General features: G+C 51.0%; 1 protein-coding gene across 1 annotated transcript in view; it reads right to left on the minus strand.

Annotated features, from left to right (window-relative positions):
• The window catches only part of GRIN2C (glutamate ionotropic receptor NMDA type subunit 2C), a 46,041-nt gene extending 23,292 nt beyond the window's left edge, over positions 1–22,749 (minus strand). Inside the window, exons 1-4 of the mRNA XM_024215216.2 lie at positions 22,665–22,749; positions 9,396–9,819; positions 2,869–3,461; positions 832–946 (exon numbers count right to left, since the gene is read on the minus strand). Coding sequence (XP_024070984.2) covers positions 832–946; positions 2,869–3,461; positions 9,396–9,803 — 1,116 coding nt within the window. The 5' untranslated portion in view covers positions 9,804–9,819; positions 22,665–22,749. The remainder of the gene's footprint in view (positions 1–831; positions 947–2,868; positions 3,462–9,395; positions 9,820–22,664) is intronic.
• Between the last annotated feature and the right edge of the window lie 332 nt (positions 22,750–23,081).

Below are 23,081 nucleotides of genomic sequence, written 5' to 3' on the forward strand. Positions count from 1 at the left end.
TCAAGGTGGCGTAGGAGCCAACTGAGAGTCTGTGGGAGAAGTAAAAGCACATGGAAGCCTCCAAGCAGAGGAGCAGGAGAACATGGGACCTCTAAAGGAGCTAGGGAGCTTGGTGGCTAGTTTGTGGCAGTCTCCAGAGCACATGGTGGAGGGATCCTAAGAAGTGCTTATAGGTGTTCCTGGGGATGGGGGTGTTAAGGGCACTATGGGTGCCTAAAGATGTTTAGATTGGTTGCCAATGGGAGGGGAGTATAAAAGAGCTTGTCACAGGTCTTAGGGGATCTGGAACCTCGAGGGGGAGAAGCCATCGGGTAGAGAGTCTGGAGATACTGAAGCACTGGGGATGGGTGGGTGTGAGCCTGCCCATTGCTAAAGCCCCCCACAGTAAGGAGAGGAGCTGCCACAGGACCCAGGCATGAACTAAATCCACAGGATTAATGAAAAACAGGGATGGGAGTGAAGGTCACAGGGATAAAATCATGGATCCAAAGGGAGACATGGAGCAGAGAACCCTGGACAGCGCCCACTGCTCCTCAAAGGTGTCCAGGGAGGCAGAGGAACCCTGTCTTGAGACATGACATGAGGAGGGCTCAGAAGTCGTAGAGTCTGGAGCAGACGGAGCAGCAAAGCGTGATACGGTTCCTACGTAACTCTTTAGTAGGATGTTATCTCTGTACAGCAGCCTCTTCTTTTCCCCGCCCCTTCCCGTGTTGGTTTTAACCTATAGCACCCAGTGGATGCTGTGCTTTGCAGGGGGAGGTGTTCCTGAGTGGCCATGTCTTAAAAGGGAGGGTGACGACCGTGGGTGCTGGAGGGAAAAGCAGCCCTTACCATCTCCCAGAGCCGATGCCGGTTCAGTGAGATCACCACCATGGTGGGCCTCACCAAGTAGCCACCTTCATTGAAGGAGAAGTCCCTGTGCTCCCACGTCACGTTCAGCAGGTGCCTGTGGGGGGAAACGAGAAGCACTGTGGCCCGGGAAGGTGGGAGCTTCCCAAACAGGGCTAGCAACCTCTCTCCATCCCACAGACGTCATCACCAGCATGGGCTAACTCAGAGAGCCCAGATTCCAGCCTGGCCTCTCTCCCCATCACTGCCTCTAGGACCATCTGGCAGCCCGGTCTAGCATACAAGACCCTAAACTGAGGAAATCTGGGTTCTATGCCTGACTCTGCCACTGACTAGCTGAGTCACCTTGGGAGAGTCACTTCACCGCTGCCTGCCTCTGTTTCCCGACCTGTCAAAGAGGGATAATGATCCCCTTTCTTGGCAGCATGCTCTCAGATGTAGGGCCGGAAAGCACTATACAAGTGGCATAGTGGAGCTTTGTTATCCTTTCCTCAGTATGGGCCACAGTTATAAGTCCCAGGGCTAGGGTGCAACAAGGCTTCCCAGACAAAAGCAACCTGAAGGGAAACTAAGGCAAGGAGTCTGCATGGATTGGGATGGCGGGAGATGAGGGAGAGCTCCACCTGACTTACACTTTTACACTGAGCCTATCACCACAGTCCCAAGATACTGGCAGTACATTACGTGACTGATCGACAAGTTAGCCCCCCCAGAGCTTACACCCCACTCCCTCACAGTCCAGGAACCAGAGGGAGGCACAGAGGCAAAGCCAGACAGCCCTCCAGCGATTTAGAGACACACAAAACATAGCTGACATCCCAGGATCTTAAAACCCTCCTTTATTTTCCCTGAGAGTGCGGTCTGCCAAGAGGCTAACGAGCTAAACGGACAGAACACTCCAAATCAGTTAACAAGGCGCGTGGGGGAGGGGAGCATTGGGCACGCAGCGGCAGCAAGGTCACTGGATTGGCACCATGCCTGCGTGTGCGAGCCAGGTGCTGGCATATTCAGCTGTAGCGCACAAGAGCAGCCTGGTGACTGGTATCACTCACCCTCGGTGTCATTCCTTCAGACAGGTGCCCTTCCCTCTCATCGCACAGTCTCTGCCCCTCGGTCTCCTTCCTCCCTTTACCTAGCTCCCTCCCTCCCTCCCTCCCCCACCGCCCGGTGAGTCAGTGACTCTGTGGGACTATATCACCCAAGCAGTACAGGATTTTCCAAACCCAGAGCCAAAGCCCCTTGCTCAATTAGCCAAGGGTCACACTCCAGGAGAGTTAATTAAAAAATGTTGCGCTCAGACAGGTCCTTCAGGCTTTGTAGCCTGGCCCTCCCTCTCCTCCTCTTGCCCTTTGTGCCCGCTGCCTCCTGCACTTTCCCTCTGTCTATCGTCCTCCTCCTTTGCTCCACACTCCATGTTGGCGGTGACCACACTGCTGCTTTCGCCCTGAGCGAGCACTTGGAGGAAGGGAGAAAGAGAGAGAGTTTTCCCTCTAAACCCATCTCGCTAGGGTCTATCTGGCAGTGGGGCGCAATGGGCAAGTCACTGGCCCTGGAGTCTGGACACCTGGGTTCTCTTCCTGGCTCTGACCTTGTCGGTGACCCTGGGCAAGGTAACATTCCCTGCTGTAGGTCTTTGAGGGGTATGGGGAAAAGTGAAGGAGGCAGAGTTCTCTCACCCCCAGGAAAGGGCGGTCCCGGCAGCTCAAGGCTGAACAGGAAGCACCCCTCTATCAGCCAGGAGGTGGAGCTCAGCATCGTTAAGCTGATCAATTTACTGGGCCCTCATGCTCTCTGATGGTGATTCCCCCCCCCCCCCCCACACACACTTTCAGGAGGTCCAGGGGGGGATTTCCCCATCTGGTAGAGTTCAGTATCTCTGAGTGGATACTGCCAACCTACCCCTGCCCAAGGGAGGGTACCTCCAGGCCTCTCCGAGAGCTTTATCCCCTTCTTTCCTGATCCCCACTATGCAAATCGCTAAGTCTGGTGGCTACCCAGGAGCAGCTTTCCCAGGCTGACCTGTAGAAAGTGCTGTTAGCGGTGGTGGTAGGTGGCGTCTTACAGTCCTTGCCCACATCTGGGAGGTACCCGTGGGTCCTGAAGTAGCTCTCAGCCCCCGTGGCTATGATGGCCAAGCCGTCCCGAACCTTCTGCCTCAGGCTCATCTTCCAGCTCTCGGTCACCACGCTGATGAGGCCGACGGGGAAAGAGACGGGCGGGATCTCCATGTTCCCCACCGTCAGGCTAGGCACAATCCAGATGTAGCCGGGCCCGACCAAGCCCGCCTGCTCCGCCACCTGGAAGAGGTACACAGCCTCCTCCCGCGAGCAGTACACAATCATCACCTGGGCATCGATCTGCCGTAGCAGCCGCTGGGTTTTGGAGTTGCTCCCATCCTGGGTCATCTCAAAGGTCAGGACGTCCTGGAGTTCCCAACCAAAGTAGCTGGCATCTGTGAAGGAACGGATAACGTCCACAAAGATGTTGTGCCCTGGATACAGGCTGGTGATGACCGCAAAGGAGCCCCAGTCATATTCCTCCAGGACTTTGAAGATCACCTGGATCTGCTGCTCAATGGAGACTCCCAGCTGCAGGAAGGCAGAGCCGGGCTCCTGGAAGAGAAAGCCACCCGCCATAGAGAGAATGGATTAACAACTGGTTAAGTGCAAAGAGCCCCAGGGTGCCAGGCTTCTCCCCTTTCCTCTCTTAGAAACTTTCACAGGCTGAAGAGGTCACCACCAATCCAGCATCCCAGCTCCCAGCCCTATGACTGGCATGGATAGACTGCCCAGTCTTGTGCTCACAGTTCAGGGCTAAGAGTCAGGAAACTGGATCTGTCCCCACCTCTGTCACTGACTTATTGGGTGACCTCAGATAAATTACTTCACCTTGCTGTGTCTCAATTCTCCCCCACCCCCACGCTGTAAAATGGGGATAAAAACCAGCTACGTAACTTCCAGGGCTGTTAAGAGGATGAATTAATTAATGTTTGTAAAAGTGCTATTGAAATGCCGAGGATTATTATTGCTGCTATTTGCAGTCTGGCATCAAACACTTATCTGCTATTCCAAGTCAAGTATTTCCCATTCCCAACCCTCCCTCCATTTCTTATCCCAGTGGTTCTTCAAATTGCTTCACTCTGCCGAGCAAGGGAGGACCCCACAGACCACTGGTGGCCTACAAATGATAGTTTGAGTCTTATCCCATATCTGCTCAGCCCAGTCTTTATATACCTTTCCCTGGGATCATATCTTCCATGGTTTATCACTCATCTCCCCTCCTGATTCTGGATGTTGAATATCTGCTTCCCAATCCAACAGGATCAGGGATCTCCAACTTTCATAATTCCAATTCTCAATTATATTTCATTCCTCATTTTGTACATTCTGAGCCCTTCCATTTTCAGCCCTGTATCTCCCCGACTGCCCATTCCAAAAACCTACATTTTACTTATGATCCCATAGGCCTTAAAGTTTGTCAGTATGAAGAGATCATCTCAGCAGTGCCAGGAGGTGGTGGAAACCCCATTGCTTGGGATATATAAAATTAGCCAGTTTAGGATTTTCCCCTATAATATAGTCACTGATGCTTTATCCTGTCTGAGAGGGATGGGCTAGATGACATAAAAGGCCTTTTTTGTTCTTAATTTCTATGACTAACTCTTCCTTTGACCAAAATTCATCCTCAATTTAATTTTTCTGCAACTTCAGAAGAGACCAACATTTTGCTTTACAATTATGAAAAAATGAAACATTTGGAGTAAAAAAAAATCTGCCTGGTGAATTAATGCCATTAAACTCCATTTACACCTGTCCAATACCCACATTGCCTTTTCAAGAATCCCACTGGCTGGCTCCCTCTCTCCCACACCACCCCAACCATCTGTCCCCCTCATTAGCAAATCTTAATTGATCTGATTCCATCTTAAATAGTTTATAAAATGGAATTTGCAGAAGGTCACAGAGAAGGCAGTGGGATTTTTTGGTGCAAACTGCCATAATCTCCATTGAATTGTTTTTCCAGGGAAACGTTGATCAGTCGCCCTGGAGATGAATTCCCAGGTAAACTCAGAGTTGTCAGGTAGATACTTTGTTTTGGGGGAGACTACCCTGGATTTGAGAAGCCTGTTGTAGAGGAGTTTGCAACCAAGAGACATACAGCTCCAAGGAGGAAACGGAGGACATCCCTGCAAATGAATGAGAACCCTAGCACTGCTGCAGGAATTAAACCCTCTGTAAAATATATAAAGAGAATCCACTAGGAGGAGATGGGAAGAAGCAGAGAAAGTGCTGCAGCCCTCCGGGTCCAGAGCACAGCAAATTCAAGGCCCATTTGTAATCATTTGGAGCTTGATTCTGATACCCTTAATCATGAGTAGTACCTTACACTCTAGCAGTCCTATCAAGCTCAATGGTTGATGATTTTGTGGGCATAAATTTGCACCACAATTAACTGCAGGTGCAAGTTACACACACAAAGCTTTCTGATGGCACCCATAAGTCAGGTAGCTACACATGCAAACAGGGTCATTTGGTCCAGGTACAAAATTTCAGGCAGTATTATCTGCAGGCACAAATCTGCACCCACAGAAATGGAAAACAGGTTAAGGCCCTTTTGAACATCAGGCCCAAAAAGAGATTCCAAACTGCTAAAAAAAAAATACATGTGAAGGGTTAGAATAGATCAAGACCAGCTCTAGGGTTCTATGTTTCCCACTTAGTACAATGCATTTCTAGGGGGAAAATCCTGCAAACTCTCCATGCACAGAACTCTTACTGAAGTCAAAGAGAAGTCCACTTGCAGAAGGCTAGCAGGATCAGGGCCTGGTTTTGCACAGAGATGACGTTCACACAAACTGCATCCCAACACGCCTTCCAGACTTACATGGGTATGATAAACATGAGCAGAGGGGAGCTCAGAGGTGCAGCGGCAGAGAAAGGGGTTTCACCGGGGAGTTATGAAATCAGTTGAAGATCAGACGAGGCAGAGAGATGCAAGGAGGCTGTTTGACATGGAAGGACCCTTGAAGGAGACTATTGCACCAAGAGCGGCCAGATTGCATGCAGTGGAGCAGAGAGACTGGTGCTATGAAGAGTGGAGGGAAGAGAGGTGATAGTAGGGTGAACAAATGTCCCGATTTTATAGGGACAATCCTGATATTTGGGGCTTTTTCTTATATAGGTGCCAATTACCCCCCACCCCGTCCCGATTTTTCACACTTACTATCTGGTCACCCTAGGAGATAGAGATAAGGTACAGGAGACTGTTTGGAGCAGGGCCATGGAAGGTTTGGAAATTGGGTCCATGACGAAGAGGATTAGATGGGACTCCATTCATACTCTGTCAGTACAGCTCCTTGAAACCAAATGTCAGCGTTAGGGGACCTACACATCCCTGTCCGAAGAGCTGAGCCCCTCCTTCTGCAACACCCCATGTCCTGGCTGCATGAGTAACAGAGCCAGTGCTGAGAACTGGACTGGGTTGTCTTTTGTCCCAAATAAAAAACACAGCTATATCGTCGTGATCTCCCACACTAAAAACAGCCTGAGGGGCATTCTTCCTATGTGCCCTAACCCCCGCCTCCCCCCAACCTATTCCCCGCCTCTAAGGCCCTGCATCATAGTGCCACTTCCTCCAGTCAGGGGTCCTGCCAGCTCTTTGCTGTCTCTCCTGAGTTGGCTTGTAGGTCTCTCCCAGATGGAGCTGGGCATGTTAATACCAAACTTCAAGCTCACTGTGGCTGGTGAAGGGGCTCAAGATCTCGATTTTAGGCATTGCTTCTGGGCAGGCCAGGCTAGGACCCGTAAGGTACAGTGCTTCCCATAAAGAAGCATTTGGGCACAGTCTCTTCTCAAGCTCTTCCTCCTCCCTCAGCTCTTCGATGGGACGATGAGGTATTTTTTATTGGCTCTTAAAGATTTGCTGATTACAGAAACTGCCCGTGAGAACCTGGCATCAAACTTCCACAAACAAACATGATCGCATTTGCAGTGAACCAGGCTCAGGGAAATCTTTACACATTTCCCTGCAAGCAGATGACAGTAACAGTGTCTGACACCCAGCGATGGGCAAACAAGCTAAAAATAATTACCCAGCATGCAGTCCACCTGTAAGAAATCGCAGCGCCCTGCAGCAGCCTAGGCAATGCATGTTCAGCCAGCTTGGGCTGGTGATTTAAGACACAACCGCCGCTGGCATGAAACATGGGGCTGGATTCCATCCTCACCAGCCTGAGCTGAATCCCAATGGGCCTGGCGGGGACACCATCTGTCTTGGGAGCCTTTGTGTGGACTGTGGTGACTTAGGACCACATCCTGCGAGGTGCTGGGCACCTTTAACTCCCACTGGAGTCAGCAGTGTGTGCTCAGCACTTGCAGGACCAGGATCTTGGCAGGAGAGCTTCGGGGACCAGTCCCTGGGACTGTCCTGCCCTCCCCTGGCTCCCCAGGGCGCAGAGATACACCAGCAGGGTCAAGGGATGGCCTTGTTTTCACTCAGCACCTTCCATTTCACATCTCCTACCAGCTTGTGTGTCACTCAGAACCTTGGTTCCCTCTCCCCAGCTCTTCTCCTTACACCTCCAATGAACTCTGCCTTCTCAGCACACTCCCCTAACCACACATAACACACGATGTGTATCCCTCTTGGGCCCTCTCCACATAGCCTACGTCTACACTGCTGCTGGAGCTGTAGCACCCAGTCATGTGGACATACACACACAAGCTCTGATCAAGCTAGCCAAAAGTAGTGGTGTGGCCACACCTGCACAGGTGGTGGCTCGGACTCGTCACCTGGAGACATGCCTAGGGTCTCAGGACTGTGCTCAGGCAGCTCGATCAGAAATAGCACATAGACCTCTACCTGTGCAGGGAGTTACATCTCCCAGCTGCAGTGTAGATGTACCCATAGAAGATACGACACACCCAAAGAGGATACCAGCCTACTACTGCTGACAGCTAATTGAGTTCCTCCTTTAGTTCAGGTGAGGGAGATTCATGTTTTAGTGCTGAAGTTCCCAGATTTAAACCCTGTTGACACCCATGGCAGGCCAAGGGGGTGTCATTACTTATACATAACCCGAAAGAAGGGACTGTAGGGCCTGATCCTGAGACACTTCCGTGGGGCTCAGTGACCATTTCTCAGCACCAGTGTCCTAAAGGAAAGCTGCACTAGTTCAGTGGAGCCCCCTCACTCGGTGTGGGCAGGGTTGGCCCCGACTTCCCCACTTTGAGTCAGAGGAGTTTCATCTGCTACTATCGCCAGGCTCCAAGCTTGCCTTGCTGGGCCTACTTTGTCTGCACTGCGTGAGTTACATTCCGAGAGGCCGCCACATACACAGCCACTGAAGGAGTTCTCAGAACCGTGTTTAACAAACCCCTCCAATGTCCTCACAGTCTCCGTTGTGGTGGTGTCCAGCACATCCCTCGGCCCATGCTGCTTCCCACAGCCCCCAGTGGCCTGGAATGGTGAACCGTAGCCAGTGGGAGCTGCGATCGGCCGAATCTGCGGACGCTGCAGGTAAACAAACCATCCCGGCTCGCCAGCGGATTTCCCTGACAGGCCGCGTACCAAAAGTTGCCGATCTCTGCCCTAGATTGTGAGCTAATTGGAGCCAGGACCATTCTTTCTGAATGTTTGAAGAGCACCTTGCTCATAGAGGGCACTACCAGAAACTGATGATAATAATAGTTCTTCTCTTACAATCACCATGACACTCTCCTGCTTCCCCATGCATTCAAACTCTGGTCTGCATTTCCTGTGTCTTAAAATACATAAGAACGGCCATACTGGGTCAGACCAAAGGTCCATCTAGCCTAGAATCCTGTCTTCCGACAGTGGCCAATTCCAGGTGCCCCAGAGGGAATGAACAGAACAGATAATCATCAAGTGATCCATCTCAAGTCATCCATTCCCAGCTTCTGGCAAATAGAATTTAGGGACACCATCCCTCTATCATCCTGGCTAATAGCCTTTAGTGGCCCTATCCTCCTTGAACTTATCTAGTTCTTTTTTGAACTACACCTCTACCCCGATATAATGCTGTCCTCGGGAGCCAAACAATCTTACTGCGTTATAGGTGAAACCGCGTTATATCGAACTTGCTTTGATCTGCCGGAGTGCACAGCCCCCCCAACCCTCCGGGGCACTGCTTTACCACGTTATATCCGAATTTGTGTTATATCGGGTCGCGTTATATTGGGGTAGAGGTGTATGTTATAGTCTTGGCCTTCACAACATCCTCTGGCAAAGAGTTCCACATCATCAGATAGCTCCTTGCCTATTGAGCATTGCAGACACTTTAGACAACATTGTAGTGATTTGTTCTTCCCTGAAAATAAAATGATTGGAAATTTATATACGCACATCAGAGGCCAGATCCCCAGCTGATGTCAACTGACACAGATTGGTTGACTTCTATGGAGCGGTGCTTGTTTACACCAGCTGGGGATTTGGGCCTATATAGTTAGAGGATTTCATGAGTCTCCCTAATTCCCCCTCCTCCTCCCGCTCACCGTATCCAGAAATAATCAATGAAGAGATTTCACCTTGGGGGTCAGGACCACGGCAGAGCCCCCACTGATGCTGATGATGGGGACTTGGGTCTGGGAGGATATGAAGTCCAGGATCTGTGCCACAGCCTCTGTGCCGATGTTGTCCTCAAAGACGATGCCGTGGATCTTGGTGCTGGCGAGGATGTTGCAGATCTGGGTCAGGAGGGTGCTGGGGTTGGTGTCGTTCACAATCACCGTGACCGGGTGGATCTCCAGAGGCAAGTCCAGGAAGCTCTGGTGAGTCAGATGGCTGCGGATGTGGAGAGGGTATGAGGAGCCCCCGAATACCACGGCCACGTTTACCACTGGCTCCCCAGGGCTTGGCAGCAGGAGATCCATTATGACAGCTGAACAGCCCAGCACCATGGACAGTACCAGAGTGTGCGTCAGAGCTCTGCCCATGTCCACCACCGAGTCCCTGCAACCCAAAGCAAACAGAAACCAGGGTGGGAATGGGCAACAGACAGACCTGAGTGCGGACGGGGTGGGAGGCCCGGAGGGGGAGGGGGAGCAGGGAGAAAGAACAAGAACTTAGCAGGAGAGGGGCTTAGAGCCTGGTAACAGGGAGAGAGGGGCCTGCCAGCAAAAGCTCTGGCAAGAGGGCTAGGAACATGGCTAGCACCTGGGATCCTGTACTCCATGAGTCACCCACACTCCTCCTGCAGGCCAGCTCTCCTCCGCACATCAGCCCCATGCTCAGCCTTCGAGGGGCAGCTCCAAGCCCAGGAAGTTCTGGATTCTTCTGTTCAGAAATGTCAAAGCCAGGGGCCTGGACTTGGCTTGAAGCATTCCTGGCTGTGAGGCACTTTTGTTGAGCTGACCCACGGGGCGTCCATCTTGCGGCTCTGATGAGCGCTCGGAGGAGATGAAAGGCTGAAGCCCCATGCATTGGGCTGAGTGTATCCCCCTCAGCAGGGAGGTTTCCAGCCCCTCCCTGCTTGGCATGCTCTGCACCCTGCACGCCAAAGCCAAGCGGAGACTCAGCAACAGTCAGTCACACCGCACCCCTTCAAATGCCCCTCTTTGGGCACCATCCAGCCATAGGGGGTGGAAGCAGCTCCTGAGAAAGCCTGTCAGCTCAGCTCCTGGGGTTGGGAAAGGGTGTCACTCAAGGCCAACAGCCGATGCCTTCCCATCAACCCTGGGTCAATGCCCCCACACACACTGGCTGAAGTCAATAGGACGTGTGCATTCAGAATGTATGGGATGATCAGATCCCTGATATTCAATGTCCCCCCTTCCCACTGCTCCTAGCCCAACCCCCAACCCATCCCAGTGCCCCTACCTTACCACCGCTCCCCCTGGTCCAACCTCCCAGTGCCCCCCCCACTGCTCCCTCCAGCCTACCCCCCACCCCATAGCTCTAGTGTTTGCCGGCTCCTTTCACTCTGGGTGCAGGCTCCCTAGCTGCTCTGTAAGCTACTATTGCTGTGAAATTCCTTTTTAATTTCCTTTCACTTCCCCAGTTTTTCATAGCTCTGTTTTATCACACATGAAGAGGGGGTGGACAAAGAGGCAGAAGATGCAAAGAGTTGGAGGCTACATTGCCTGGCTCTTTGTACACCTGACAATCACTTCAAAGATTTAAAGTCAACATTCTCCCAGCCGATCCATCCAACGGCACTTTCATCTGCACTGCGGGTCTCTACGGCACGTTCCACACTTGCTGACACTGCTGGCAGGAGAATGGTGCCCTTAGCCACACACGGTGCTGGGCCTTCCTCTCCCCATACTAGATTGAGTGGAAGATCAGATTAGAAGCCCACTATGACAGATAGGGCAATTTCCTGCATATCCTTGGGAAAACTTATTGATTTAAGCTTAACTGTCTTTGGGGTCCATTGTATTAATTGCAAAGCTTGTGTATTATTGTGGGCCAGGACTGCATGTGACCTCTCTGGGGGAGATGTGAGGTGAGGCCTGGGAGTCCAAAAGATTACACTGAAAATGTGCCAGACGAGAATGGACTTTTGGGCTAATAAGCATGAAGTGGATTTCTTGGGGAATGCCCAGGGAGGCGTTACTGCAAATTTCCCCATCTCTAGTGATGTCTTTTAAAGCTATGCCCTGAGGAGTGGATCACTGTCTGCAGATTACCTGTTCCTGGAGACGAGATCAAAGGCCTGAGTTGTAGGAGAAACAGATGAACTGTCCAGCCTGGTTCTGAATCTGAGAGTCAAACTTCCATAGGGAAAACCAAGTTGGGGGTTTGAAGGACTGACACCTGCTCTAAGTTGGAATTGGGGTGACCTCTGCTAAGCTTTTTACCATGTGTGTAAGTTCTTCTATTGTTTCGAATACGTTTTTTTCTATAATGCTTTCACCTTAAGAATTAATGTGCTTGCTTACAAAGAGCTGTGTGGTAATTTATAACTGCAGGCAATACATTAGGCATAGCCTCTGGAGAGAAAGCACAGTGCAGACGCTGGCCTGTTTAGGCAGTCTGGCTTGCTGGGAATATCACAGTGTAGGCAGGGAACTGTGCAGCCTTGAAAAACCCCTGGTCAGGAGGGAGAGAGATGCGGATCTCCGACCAAGAGAGGTGATGGCTGAGGAGCCAGGAGCCTACAGTGGGTGCCCTTAGTGGGCCACGGAGGAGGAATACAGGTGCAGTTGCCCTGAACTGTGACACCCACAGAGAGTATAAAAGCTCTAGCACTGTATTACTCTGAGCTAAGCGATGATACCTGTCACAGGGTGGCTGGTCCTTTAAGGGGAAATTGGGCCCAGTCTCACCTGTGATGGATCAGCTACCTCCCAGCTGAAACTGATCAGCTGGGGATCAGATGATTATAAAAGCCAGCAAGGAGGCCAGTTGGGGGAGAGAGCTGCAGGAGATACAGGGAGAAGGAAGGTTTGCCCTGTGACAGGCCCTAGAGCAGGATGGTTCCCAGGCAGGTTGCCTGGAGGAGCAGGGAGGCTGTGGCAAGGAAACCACTGGCTCTGGGGAAAAGCAGCTGTTGGATTTACATGGAACTGGGGTTCGCTGAAGACTGTTGGGCAACAGGGCCTGAACAGCCTCTGGGCATGGTGTGAATCCTTGCTGGGCTGGGGAGGCAGGCCTGTAGTCTCCAGCCCCGTTAGCTGACATGGCAGAGGTCTGAGTTTGGGGAGCTCAACACCCCAATTTTTAGCCCTAATGCTAGGTGTGCAGTTGGACTGGTGCCATATATACAGCACGCAGTCACACTCGTTACAGCCTCGCAGTCCCCATGTCCCTTGTATGGAACAGGCCTCCTGAAAGCTCTCTGTGATCTTCTACTCTATGCTGTTCCTATCTAGAGCATTGCAGCCTCAGCGATGGTATGCAGGAACACTTGGCACTTCTGTAGCTTTTCATGGGTGGCTCTTAACGCACCTTGCACAGCTGAGCAGGAACCATCATCTCCATCTTGTAGAGAGGAAAACGGAGGCACAAAGAGGGGAAGGGACTTGGCCAAAGTCAAGGACTCCCCATTCAGTGCCCTATCCTCCTGCAGCTCTCTCTCCTTGCTGGATTTTATAATCATCTGATCCCCCCTGCTTCCTTGCTATATCAATACATCAGAGCCCACCTGGGTGGAATGAGTTTCATATTTCAGTCAGACAATAGACTACATTAGCCCCCTGACAGACACACATACACACACCCCTGTGGTGCATTTTGCATGTGGTTAGAGAATTCAGAGGTGAAGGAGTTAAATAAAAGCACAGTTCTCCTTGTCTCCATCCTTTCCTCCTGGTGCCCTTTGTTCCTCAGCAACTCAGGCTCCAGGCGCCCTCGAACGTTTTTATATTATTTTAAATGATCTTCAGCAGCAATATTGTCTCCACTTTCCCATTCCCTTCCCTCCCCACCCCCAGCTCCCGCCATCCCTGGGCTGTCAGCTACCAGAGAACTGCTTGCCTTCCGTTTTAAATTTAAAAAAAGAAATGTATTTCACAGGCTGATAGGCACCTTCAGTTCCATCAACTCAAAGATTAAGTACCCAGGGTAATAATAAAATATTTAAACATTTGAGGGGAAGAAAATGAGCTGTAAGTATTTTGGAGAAGGCAGAGGTTTAGGCAGCTAATCCCACAAAACGACGACATGTGACAAAGCCCTGCGAAGTTCAGGGAGATTCTAATTCCCGTGAACTTCAGCTCAGCTGGAAGCTGGACACACGGGTAAAACCTAGGGAACTTATCGGTGAGGACAGGAAGCTAAGTATCCCTCCCCCAAAACTAGCCACTCTTGGCTCTAAGGGCCCATTGATGTCTGGCAGGGACTGCCTCTTCCCTTCCTGCCCTGTGTATGTTGGTTTCATTATTATTTGCCAAATAGATTTTGATTGGCACCAGATCCGGCCAGTGGTCAGCCTGGTGCAGTACCCTGTCTGACAGTAGCCAGATCCTTTTGAGGAAGAAATTCCAAAGTGGGGAATTATAAAATAGCCTGTCCAGAAGGGAAGTTTCTTCTAAACCCAGTCACTTAAAAGTCATTTTATGCACTGAAACAAGAGGGATTAGAAGCATCAAGGGCTAGAACCCACAATCCTCAGCTCAGGAGGCCAGTGCCTTATCCATTAAGCTCCTACAGTGCCACGAGAAACAAGGCTGAGTCAAAAGAGATCAAAATCTGAACCTGCCTCCTTGGGGCTCGTCAGCTCTGGGGCTTTTGTTCAGACTCTTCTCTGATTCTGATGCACTATTTACCTTGGTCCCTTGCTCCACAGTGTCCTTCCCCTCCACCCATGAATCACACAGCCAAACCTGCAAAGATTCTTACAACTGGCGGTCTTAGTGTGGGGAGACCTCTGGGTGATGGCAGCTTCCCCCACCCCTCCAAGCAGTTCCAGGGTTAATAGGAGGTGTGCACGCAGAACGTATGGAGCTGCTCTTGGGTTTCCATCTGATATAGAACAATAATTCTAGGCAGCAGCTTAGCTTATGAGGGCCTAGTTCTGTTCCCAATGAAGCCACATGGTTTGCAATGGAAACAGGGTTGGGTCCTAAGTCACTGAGGGCCCCAATTATGCCTCCAGGTTCCATGCCTAGATCTACCTCTCAAACAGCAAGGAGCTTCAAACACATCTGCAGCAGCACTTCCCCACTCACCAGCCCACCCTTCGCCAGACTCTGAGGAAGGTACTCTGGGGGTCCAGGAATCGCACCAGGGGAGGAGAAGGCTGGCTTTGGGGGGAGAGGGATGTGCATCGTTTTCCACATCAGCCCCATAGTGCTCAGAGTGGAAATTCCCTGGCTGGAGGCTACATTACATACACCCTCTGTGGCAGGGAATCACGGCTTAATGGGGGTCCCAAAGGCAGCATGGTGCCAATGCAGCTGCGCTGCAGGGGAGCAGTTGAGGGGCTCTGGATCTCCAATGCCATCTCCATTAACCCCTCTCTTCCCACCCTTCACCCCTCATACCCATGTGGATCCCAGGGGAGCCACAGGGTTTGGGGTCTGGCCCCACAGCTCGTCCGGGGGGTGGGGGGCAGAGACTCCCACGCTGCAACCCCAGCAGGATGGCTGGAGAGATCCTTGCTGAGCTTTCTGCCCCCTCTCATGGGGCAACACAGCAGGCATCCGGCCTCAAGCTGCACTGTCCAAAACATAGTCTCCTGCTCCCACGCCGACAGGTGTTCCCTGGTGCATCCTGCTGAGAAGTGGCCCCATGTGGGGGACTGAGCTCTTGGGGCAGGCACTGTCTTTGCAATATGTGGGTGTATTGTGCCCATCCCAACTGTGCCTGTGACCTGCAGGCCCCACCCTGATAGAAACAACAGACGCCAGCTAGTGACTCAGCTAACCAGGGAGGGTTAGCACATGGTTGGGCCCATGTGCAAAGTTTGCATTTGGATCTAGATGCCAGATGTCCTCCCCTCCCCCTGACACATTGGGGTGTTTGGATCCAATTATGTCACTGCGTTATTTATATTGTGGTAGAGCCTAGGACCCCCAGTCCTGGGCCAGGAGCCCACTGTGCTAGGCACTGTACAAACACAGAACAAAACACAGTTCCTGGCTCAAAGAGCTTCCAGTCTGTCTTTGCCTTCCTGTAGCACTTTCCATCGGAAGACGTCAAAGTGCTTTGCAAACCTTAGCGAAGACTCTCACCCTCCACTGCAAAGTCAGTCAGTAATATCATCCTCCTCGCACAAAGGGGAAACTGAGGCACATGGCAATGGATTGACTTGCCTCAGGTCACCCAGCAGGTCAGGGACAGAACCCAAACCCCTGTGCGCTATGCTTTAAGTGCAAGGCTGCCCCACTGAACCTTTCCCTTCCACATGCAATGCCGACTGACCAATCCAGAGAGGATTGTTAATGGTTGAGTAATGAAAGGAGATCTTTGACCGTCCTCTGATGTTAAGAGCAGGAACGGAGCAAGAGGGAGGCTCCTTTACACATGGACACCAGCCTCCCACCCTGCTACTGACACAAACGCTGGTGTCACTTTTGCAGCAAGATGTTGGCTGCCAGCAGGAGTCTTGGAAATGCCAATTGTAATTAAAAGCTGTAATTCCAAACGCATCTTTGCAGGGAGGAGCACCTCCCACCAGGGGACCTGCAGCCTGCTGGGCTGCACACACTGTTTCACATCCCAGGCCCGTCCCTTTCCTCATGCTTTTACTCCTCTCCTTTCGCACTCCATCCCTGCTTTGTTTCATTGTTAAGAAAGGTGGGAAGCGGAGCCTGCAGCACAGGCCTAGAAGACAGGACCACCCAAGTTCTACTCCTAGTTCTGACACTGGCTCCCTCTGCAGCCTTGGGCAAGTCACTTAACCTCCGCGCCACCTCTGGACTAAGTAAATGCACTTTCTCCCTCCAGCTAAGGGGGATGAGTCAAGTTACAGAGGATGGCTGGGAGGATTCGGGTTTGTAGCTAATATTATTAATAATAATTAAAGCCCAACTGGAAGGTTTCTAGCAGAGGAGGAGCCATCTTTAACAGAGGAACTTATTGAATTGCACCCCTGCTGCACCAGCTGTTGGTCAAGATTGTCAGCTCTGGCAAGGACGGTCTTTGTTCTGTGTTTGTCCAGCACCTAGTACAACAGGGTCTTGGGCCATGCCTGGGGCTCCTAGGCCCTACAATAACACAAATACTATAGTGATGAGATTTCATCTTCTTTCTCTCGCCACAGGCTAGAGCAGGGCTCATCTCCGGCTCTTACAGAATAACAGGCAAAAGGTCTCGCCCCCTTGGACTCTCCTGGATCTCCTCTGGGAAGGAGAAGCCAGGTCGGCTTTAAGCATTAGCAGGACAGTGACCCCTGCAGCAACCTGCACGGTCACAGCCCCATCCTCCCCACCTAGCAGGGGAACCTGGTGTTCTGTTGCCAATAAGCGTAAGGTCCTGTGTAAAGAAGCAACACTAATGCATGGCCCAATCTCACAGCCTGGCAGCGAGACCAGACAGGGAAGCCAGTGATTCTGTCCTTTGACTAGAGTGATGGGCACAGCGTGAGCACTGCTGGATCATTGATTACCCCCATCCAGTGACCAGGGGGGAAGGCCCTGCAGTTTTCTCCTTGCTAGGGAGCCAATGGAGAACAGCAGTTTGCCTCAAATCTGCTTTCTGTCCTCGAAGAGAAGTTTAGGTCAAATCCAACAGGAGAACCAACTCACCCACTCAACTCTCTCCAGCATCTGCTCGTATTCAGGCCAGGACTGGACTGAATCGCCAAACCCTCTCCAGATAACCCACACTGCTCAGTAACAGCTGAGGTTTAAGGGTTAGGCGGAGGGAACGGCAGGAACAAAGTGACGCCTTAATACCCGGCTATGGAAACCTAGGACTCTCCCACAGTTCTAGGGTTCACCGTTACACTCATTGCCACAGGAAAACAGATAGTTGACCCCAGCCTAGCACACCACACACCCAGTCTCCCAACCCACCCGCCTGGGCTGGAGGAGGAAGAATCTCTTACACTCTTGCTGTGAATTTCCAGGTATTTTTAGTCCTGCAATAAATAATTCATAGGGAATATGGCATCAACTACCTGAGCCGAGGAAAAAGCCTTTCTTAAAAACAGTGATTTGCCCGTTTAATTTCTCCTCAAGGACATTTAAATATACTTTAGGCAGCACTTTGTCCTCACAGCTGCTGATCAGATTTGTTTGCACCTGACACATCACTAACACATAATCAACTTCTCATCATGGCTCAACCATTAGCAGCTCCACAGATGGTCGAAGTCCCCTCCATCCAGTGGGCTGGCTGCAATGGAAGGAGTCCTCTCTCTCCCTCCATGGCTGATACCCTGCCTGAGCTGGTAGCAGACCCCTCGTTGTTGCTCCAGCATCCTCCCCAAAGCCAACATCCTGATTGGCAAGCTAGCTAAAGACTCAATGCCGGAACGTGCCAAGCACTCTAATCCCAATCCAGCAAAGCACTTATGCAGGTGGGTTAAGTATTGACTTTAAACAGACTGTTCACCTGCTGAATGTGCTAAAGTGCTTTGCTGGATCGGGTCCAAAGTGCTCAGCACCTTGCAGGATGGAGCCCTAAAGTGGCAAATGTTCCCACCACCCCACAGCTAGCACCCTGACTGAGATGATAAAGGTGGGTAGATTGACACAAACACAGGAATTAACTCACCCACTGCTGAAATGCATCCAGGGCTAGGTTGGAACGTAGCAGCTGCTTAAAAGCCAAGGACAGACTCTGACTGAGAATACCCTCTCCAGTTCTGACTGCAGGGGGAAATTGAGGTCAGCAGAATACAATGATTTCAACTGGAACTTGGCCAGACTCTTACTCTTACAAGGCAAGTGCTATGGAATCTTTAATTGCAGTAATTGGCAGGACCTCCCTCCCCTCTTACATCTCCTATGAAGAGGGGACCTCAAGCACCAAACTGGGATTCAGTTCCGACACAGGGGAATGGTACATGCCTCCTCACACTGGGAAATTCATCCTCTCCTGACCACTGGCTGGAACACCTGGAGTTTGCAACACCATGTCACTGCCATCCTTGGCGTTTTAGGATCATTGGCTGTATCATCTGTCTTCAACACCAAGGAGAAGGTTCCTCCTGTAGGCCCAGCTGAACCAGTGCAATCTGCACTGGTTTCTCCACAGCATGAGCAGCATCCCCTGACTCTTGCAGCTACCCTGGTTTAGCCACTCCCCTCAGAATGCAGTGCCTCATGCTTGGAAGTCACCCCAAAGCCCCTTCTTCCCAACAACAGTTCCGGAGAATGACGGGACTGGTGCTTCAGGAGTCTCTGAATGCACTGGGACAACCGTGGCGATAAGGTGCCTGGAGGAGGTGCTGAAATGGATCTGTCAGGAAAATGTCCTCGTGCAGATGCACTAAGCCATCAGGTGGGTGAGCTACTGCACAAGCCATTTCACAAAATCAGCCCCATCTAGCATAGCCACATCAGGGAGAGCAGCATCCCCCAGTGAATCACCAAAGGAGGGCTCCCCTCCAAGTCATGACCTGCGCCAACCCTGCTTAGCTTGCCAGAACTCCCTATAACCCTATTTCCAAGGGTCTGGTAATGAAAACAACAGCAACAGTCTCTAGGTACCTCCACCAACAACTAAACATCCCTTTACCCTGGGAGCTTCTTTAGCTTATGGTCCGGGGGGGGAGGGGGTGGAAGTGGTCCGGACTGGCTGGTGTTGCTCAACAGCCACTCCTCTGGGTGATAAAATAGCTGCACTGATAAACTACATTGACTTCAGTGGCTGGATTGAATGTAAGGGGCCAGCAGCCAATAGGGTGGGCACAGCAGGGCCTTGCGGGGGGGAGGGGGGAGTTGTGGAGCAGGAGATACTTAAGTTTCTGACCAGGGCACCAAACACCCCCAGTCTGAATTTGCACCTCCATAACCTGCCCCTCCCAGGGCCAGTGGAGGTGACACATGCTTTTGCTTTTTTTTTTTTTTAAACGAATACATCTCCTGCCCACCTGCCCCCCTCCAAAGCCAACTTTGTGTAAACTTAGCAGATGCCATAACTGTATCCCAGGAAAGACGCTTTTTAAGCAAAAGGAGTAAATTAGATCCATCACTGAAATCGCTGGATGATCTCGGTGGGCATGAAGGGAAGGAATCAGGACTCAAGCTCTATGCCTGGTTCCGTCACGGACTCGCTATGTGATCTTAGCCTCTGCCTCAGTTTCCTGATCTGTAAAATGTATATAGTAATACTTTGATCTATTATTATTCACTATTATCTAGAGTCCCCTATCAGGAATTAGGGCTACTTGGTGCAAGGCACTATCCACACACCACATATGTGACAGTCCCTGTTCTGAAGAGCTAGATCTCTTTATCCCATCAATACCAGCTTGCACCTACCTATTTTACAGGGATGTTGCAAGACTTACTGATCGTACAGTGCTCTGAGATTCTCCATATAAGGAGTGAAATAAATGCTAATTATGTTTATTTTAAACAGGAAAGGGGTCAAACCCACCTCATTTGGTTTAGTTTTAGTGGTATGTACCCCAGCATGAGAGGATGTGGTGGGGGGAAACATTGTTGGAGGGAGAGAATGAATTAATAAAAGAGATCAGGAATTGCACACAATAGAAAGACTGATGGTAAAAAGGAGTGGGGGGGGAAAATCAGGCAAAACAAAACTGAACTACGAAAAAACGGCATCAAAGCAACATCTAGGACTGCAGCAAAGCTAAGAAAAGCCCAGGAAATTAAAAGCTAACGTTCAGGCTCTGCTCTTTGGCATTGGCAAGACCCTGTGCTCGGGTGTTTACATCCCAGATAGATCTGATTGCATCCCTAAGCACAGAGTGGTGAATACAAGGATAGTTTCCCATCTTGGGTCAGCTTGTGCCAAACCCTTATGGTTATTTACACTGGGAGGAGAGTCATCTTTGAAAGAAAAGGGTCATCTTTGCTCAGTTGGCTAGTTTTTGGTTTGGTGCAAGCTGTGGATTTTCTGTTAGTACTAACCCCCCCCCCCCCCCCCCCCCACACACACACACCGTAGTCCCTTTAATCCACATTTTTAAAAGCCTCTAAATAAGCATCACATAAGTACTTATTTAGGGAAATTATTTAAAAGGCAGATTATCAGCCTGAGGGAGGCTGGCTGCGGCAGTGTGATGGGTGGCAGGTCAAAGCATGTGGCCCATTTGTGGACAAGGTAGAGACTGGGGGACCATAGAATAAGTGTCCACATCTGTAAAACTGGGGTAGTAACGCCTACCTCCTACCGGGGACGGGGCGGGGGGAAAGAGAATAACAGGCCTGAGTCCATTTCCATGGAAGCCAACAAGAGGTTTGCCACAGATTGCAATGGGAGAAAGCCTGAGCTTAATGCACTTTGAAGATTTGAGCTTTGAGCAGGGGATTGGACTAGATGACCCCCTGAAGTCTCTTCCAACCCTGATACTCTATGATTCTATGAAGATGAAGACCACTATATAAATACCAAGTATCACGAACACGCAAGCTCTGGGTCCTGCTAAAGGTACTGATGGTGCCTTCGGAGACCCGAAAGCTTGTTCAGTGTATTCTGCATTATCTGTTGATCCAATAAACGGTGTCGCATTATCTCTCTTGTCAGCTCTGCCTTAAGAAACAATATGGCTCCAAACATTTTTCCAACCCACTCATGCAAACAGTTATTTTATGATCACATTATTGAGCTTAAAGTCCGCAATGGTTATTTCCTTAGGGTCTGCCATGAAAACTTGTATTTACCACACTGTCAGAACATAGTATGGTTGACAACATCATATATGGAAATAGATGAATGGAGGAAGGGTAGCAAACAAAACATTTTAATGCTTTGGTGTTTGCTTTTAAACTAACAGAAAACAAAACAAAAAATGCCTTCATTGCATGTTATAGACCAAGTGCCTGCAAAATGTCATTTTAAAAGCAACAACCTATTGAGTTTTTCTTATACTTCCACATCCTAAAGCCATACAGGTTTGTTTGTTTATTTTAATTGACGTGATGGGTGAACATTACTTGTATTTTAAGCCTCTCTGTTGTTCCCCCCAAATGCTGAATGTTGGGGTCTGACATGGAGAAAAGCTCTTGCTGACATTTTGACTTGAGGGATTAAATAAAAAAGGGTCCTGCTACTTAAAAAAAATCTTAATTAGAGAAACCTCCAAACCTGAGAATGCAAGTGAAAAATGTGCAGTGTTGGGGGGAGGGAGGGAAAATAGAGCGTTGTTGATATATTTAAAGTAATGAAATCAATGCAACCCTCAGGTGAGAACTACTGAACAGAAGCATGACTGGGGGAGGAAGAGGAGAAGGGGAAAGCCAGGAGGAAGGGGAGACTATTAATATATGTTTGTCATTGCCTGGATGAGTGAGAGGGATCTATCAAGCAAAGCAAATGATGGGAGTCTAGACTGAGCCAAAGAGAGGAAAAAGCTGCAATGGATTGTAAGTTTTCCCAAAAGGAAGATATTCCAACTTCCCTCCTGCCCCCCCATCATTTCCCCCCTTACTTTCTTTGCCATTTTCTTCCAGCCCCCCCCCCCACTCCTTTTTCCCCCTCTCTTGGGACTCCACATGGAAAATGAGTTGCAATTCATAGACTCCTCTCAGTCAAGCTATGTCTCCTTTCAACCTTGATCTGCTATACATTTTTTCCCTTTCTTGCCTAGCTCCTCCTGCAGCAACAGTTGGAGACGGGGAGCCTATCGATAACAATTAGAAGACAGAGCAATAATCATTGCCAGGCAAATGCCAAGAGTGCAGAGGCAACATGGAAATATTTCTCCCCGAGGCTTGGCGCCTCCTTTGCCAGGCTCGGGCTCAGACACACACAGAAATATGCAGCTTAAAAAGGTCAAATATGGATTAAGCAAAAATAAATGCAAAGTGTCCTGCCTCATGCTATGTTACGCAAGGTGCTAGATGGGCATGTAAATATCGACAGCGGGAGTCGTTTTTAAAGGACACATTAAAACCTCATTTTCGTCCACTTAATCGCTTCTTGCCAACGCATTCAACATGGTGCTAGGGATTCAGCCGAGGAAGGAAGCTAGCCCAGTGCTCTGGAGTGCCAGGCAGAGGGGATCTGAGCAACAGAGTGCCGGGGTGGGGGAGGCTGGAGGGAAAAGGTTAAGGGAGATCACCGGAGACGGACCACCAGCCCTGCTGCAGGCTAAGTTCCACAGACAAAAGTTGCGTCCTCAGGTGTCAGTCCCCCTTTGCGGGGCTGGAGCCCTCCCTGCCTGCGACGAGACGAGGGATCGCTCGCCCAGCCACAGCCCCGCTTGCCGACCTGAGTCGAGGCGAGAGAAACGGGTCGGCGGGGGCCCGTGTAAAGGCATCGCGGCTACTTACTAGAGGGTAACTGCGGGCAGGCGGCAGCCCCGGCTCGTCAAGGCAGGTCTGGGCGCTCCAGGGTCCCGGGCTCTGTCCCCGTGGCTCGGGCTGGGAGCAAGTGCCGGGCTCGCCGTCCCTCCTCCCCAGCAGGGGCTCAGGCAGAGCGGGCTGGCGGCGAGGGCTCGCTGGGGCTGCCGGCTCCCCCCGGGGGAGCAGCAGGCGCAGCCTTCGGGGGGGCCGGAGGGCTGCTCATGGCGGAGGTGGGGGGAGAGCCCCACGGCTCCGGCCGCGTTACGGGAGCAGGGCGGCGGGGACGGGGGTGGCTGCGCGCCCCGGCTGGTAGCAGGTGTCCCCGCCCCACCCGGGGTGGGCGGACGGACGGAGCAGATGTCCTGCCTCCAGCCCTCTGCCGCGCGACTCTGCCCGCCTCAGCCC

The sequence above is a fragment of the Terrapene carolina genome, unplaced genomic scaffold, assembly GCF_002925995.2.
Source record: "Terrapene carolina triunguis isolate 2854851 unplaced genomic scaffold, T_m_triunguis-2.0 Scaffold192, whole genome shotgun sequence".
NCBI lineage: Eukaryota > Metazoa > Chordata > Testudines > Emydidae > Terrapene > Terrapene triunguis.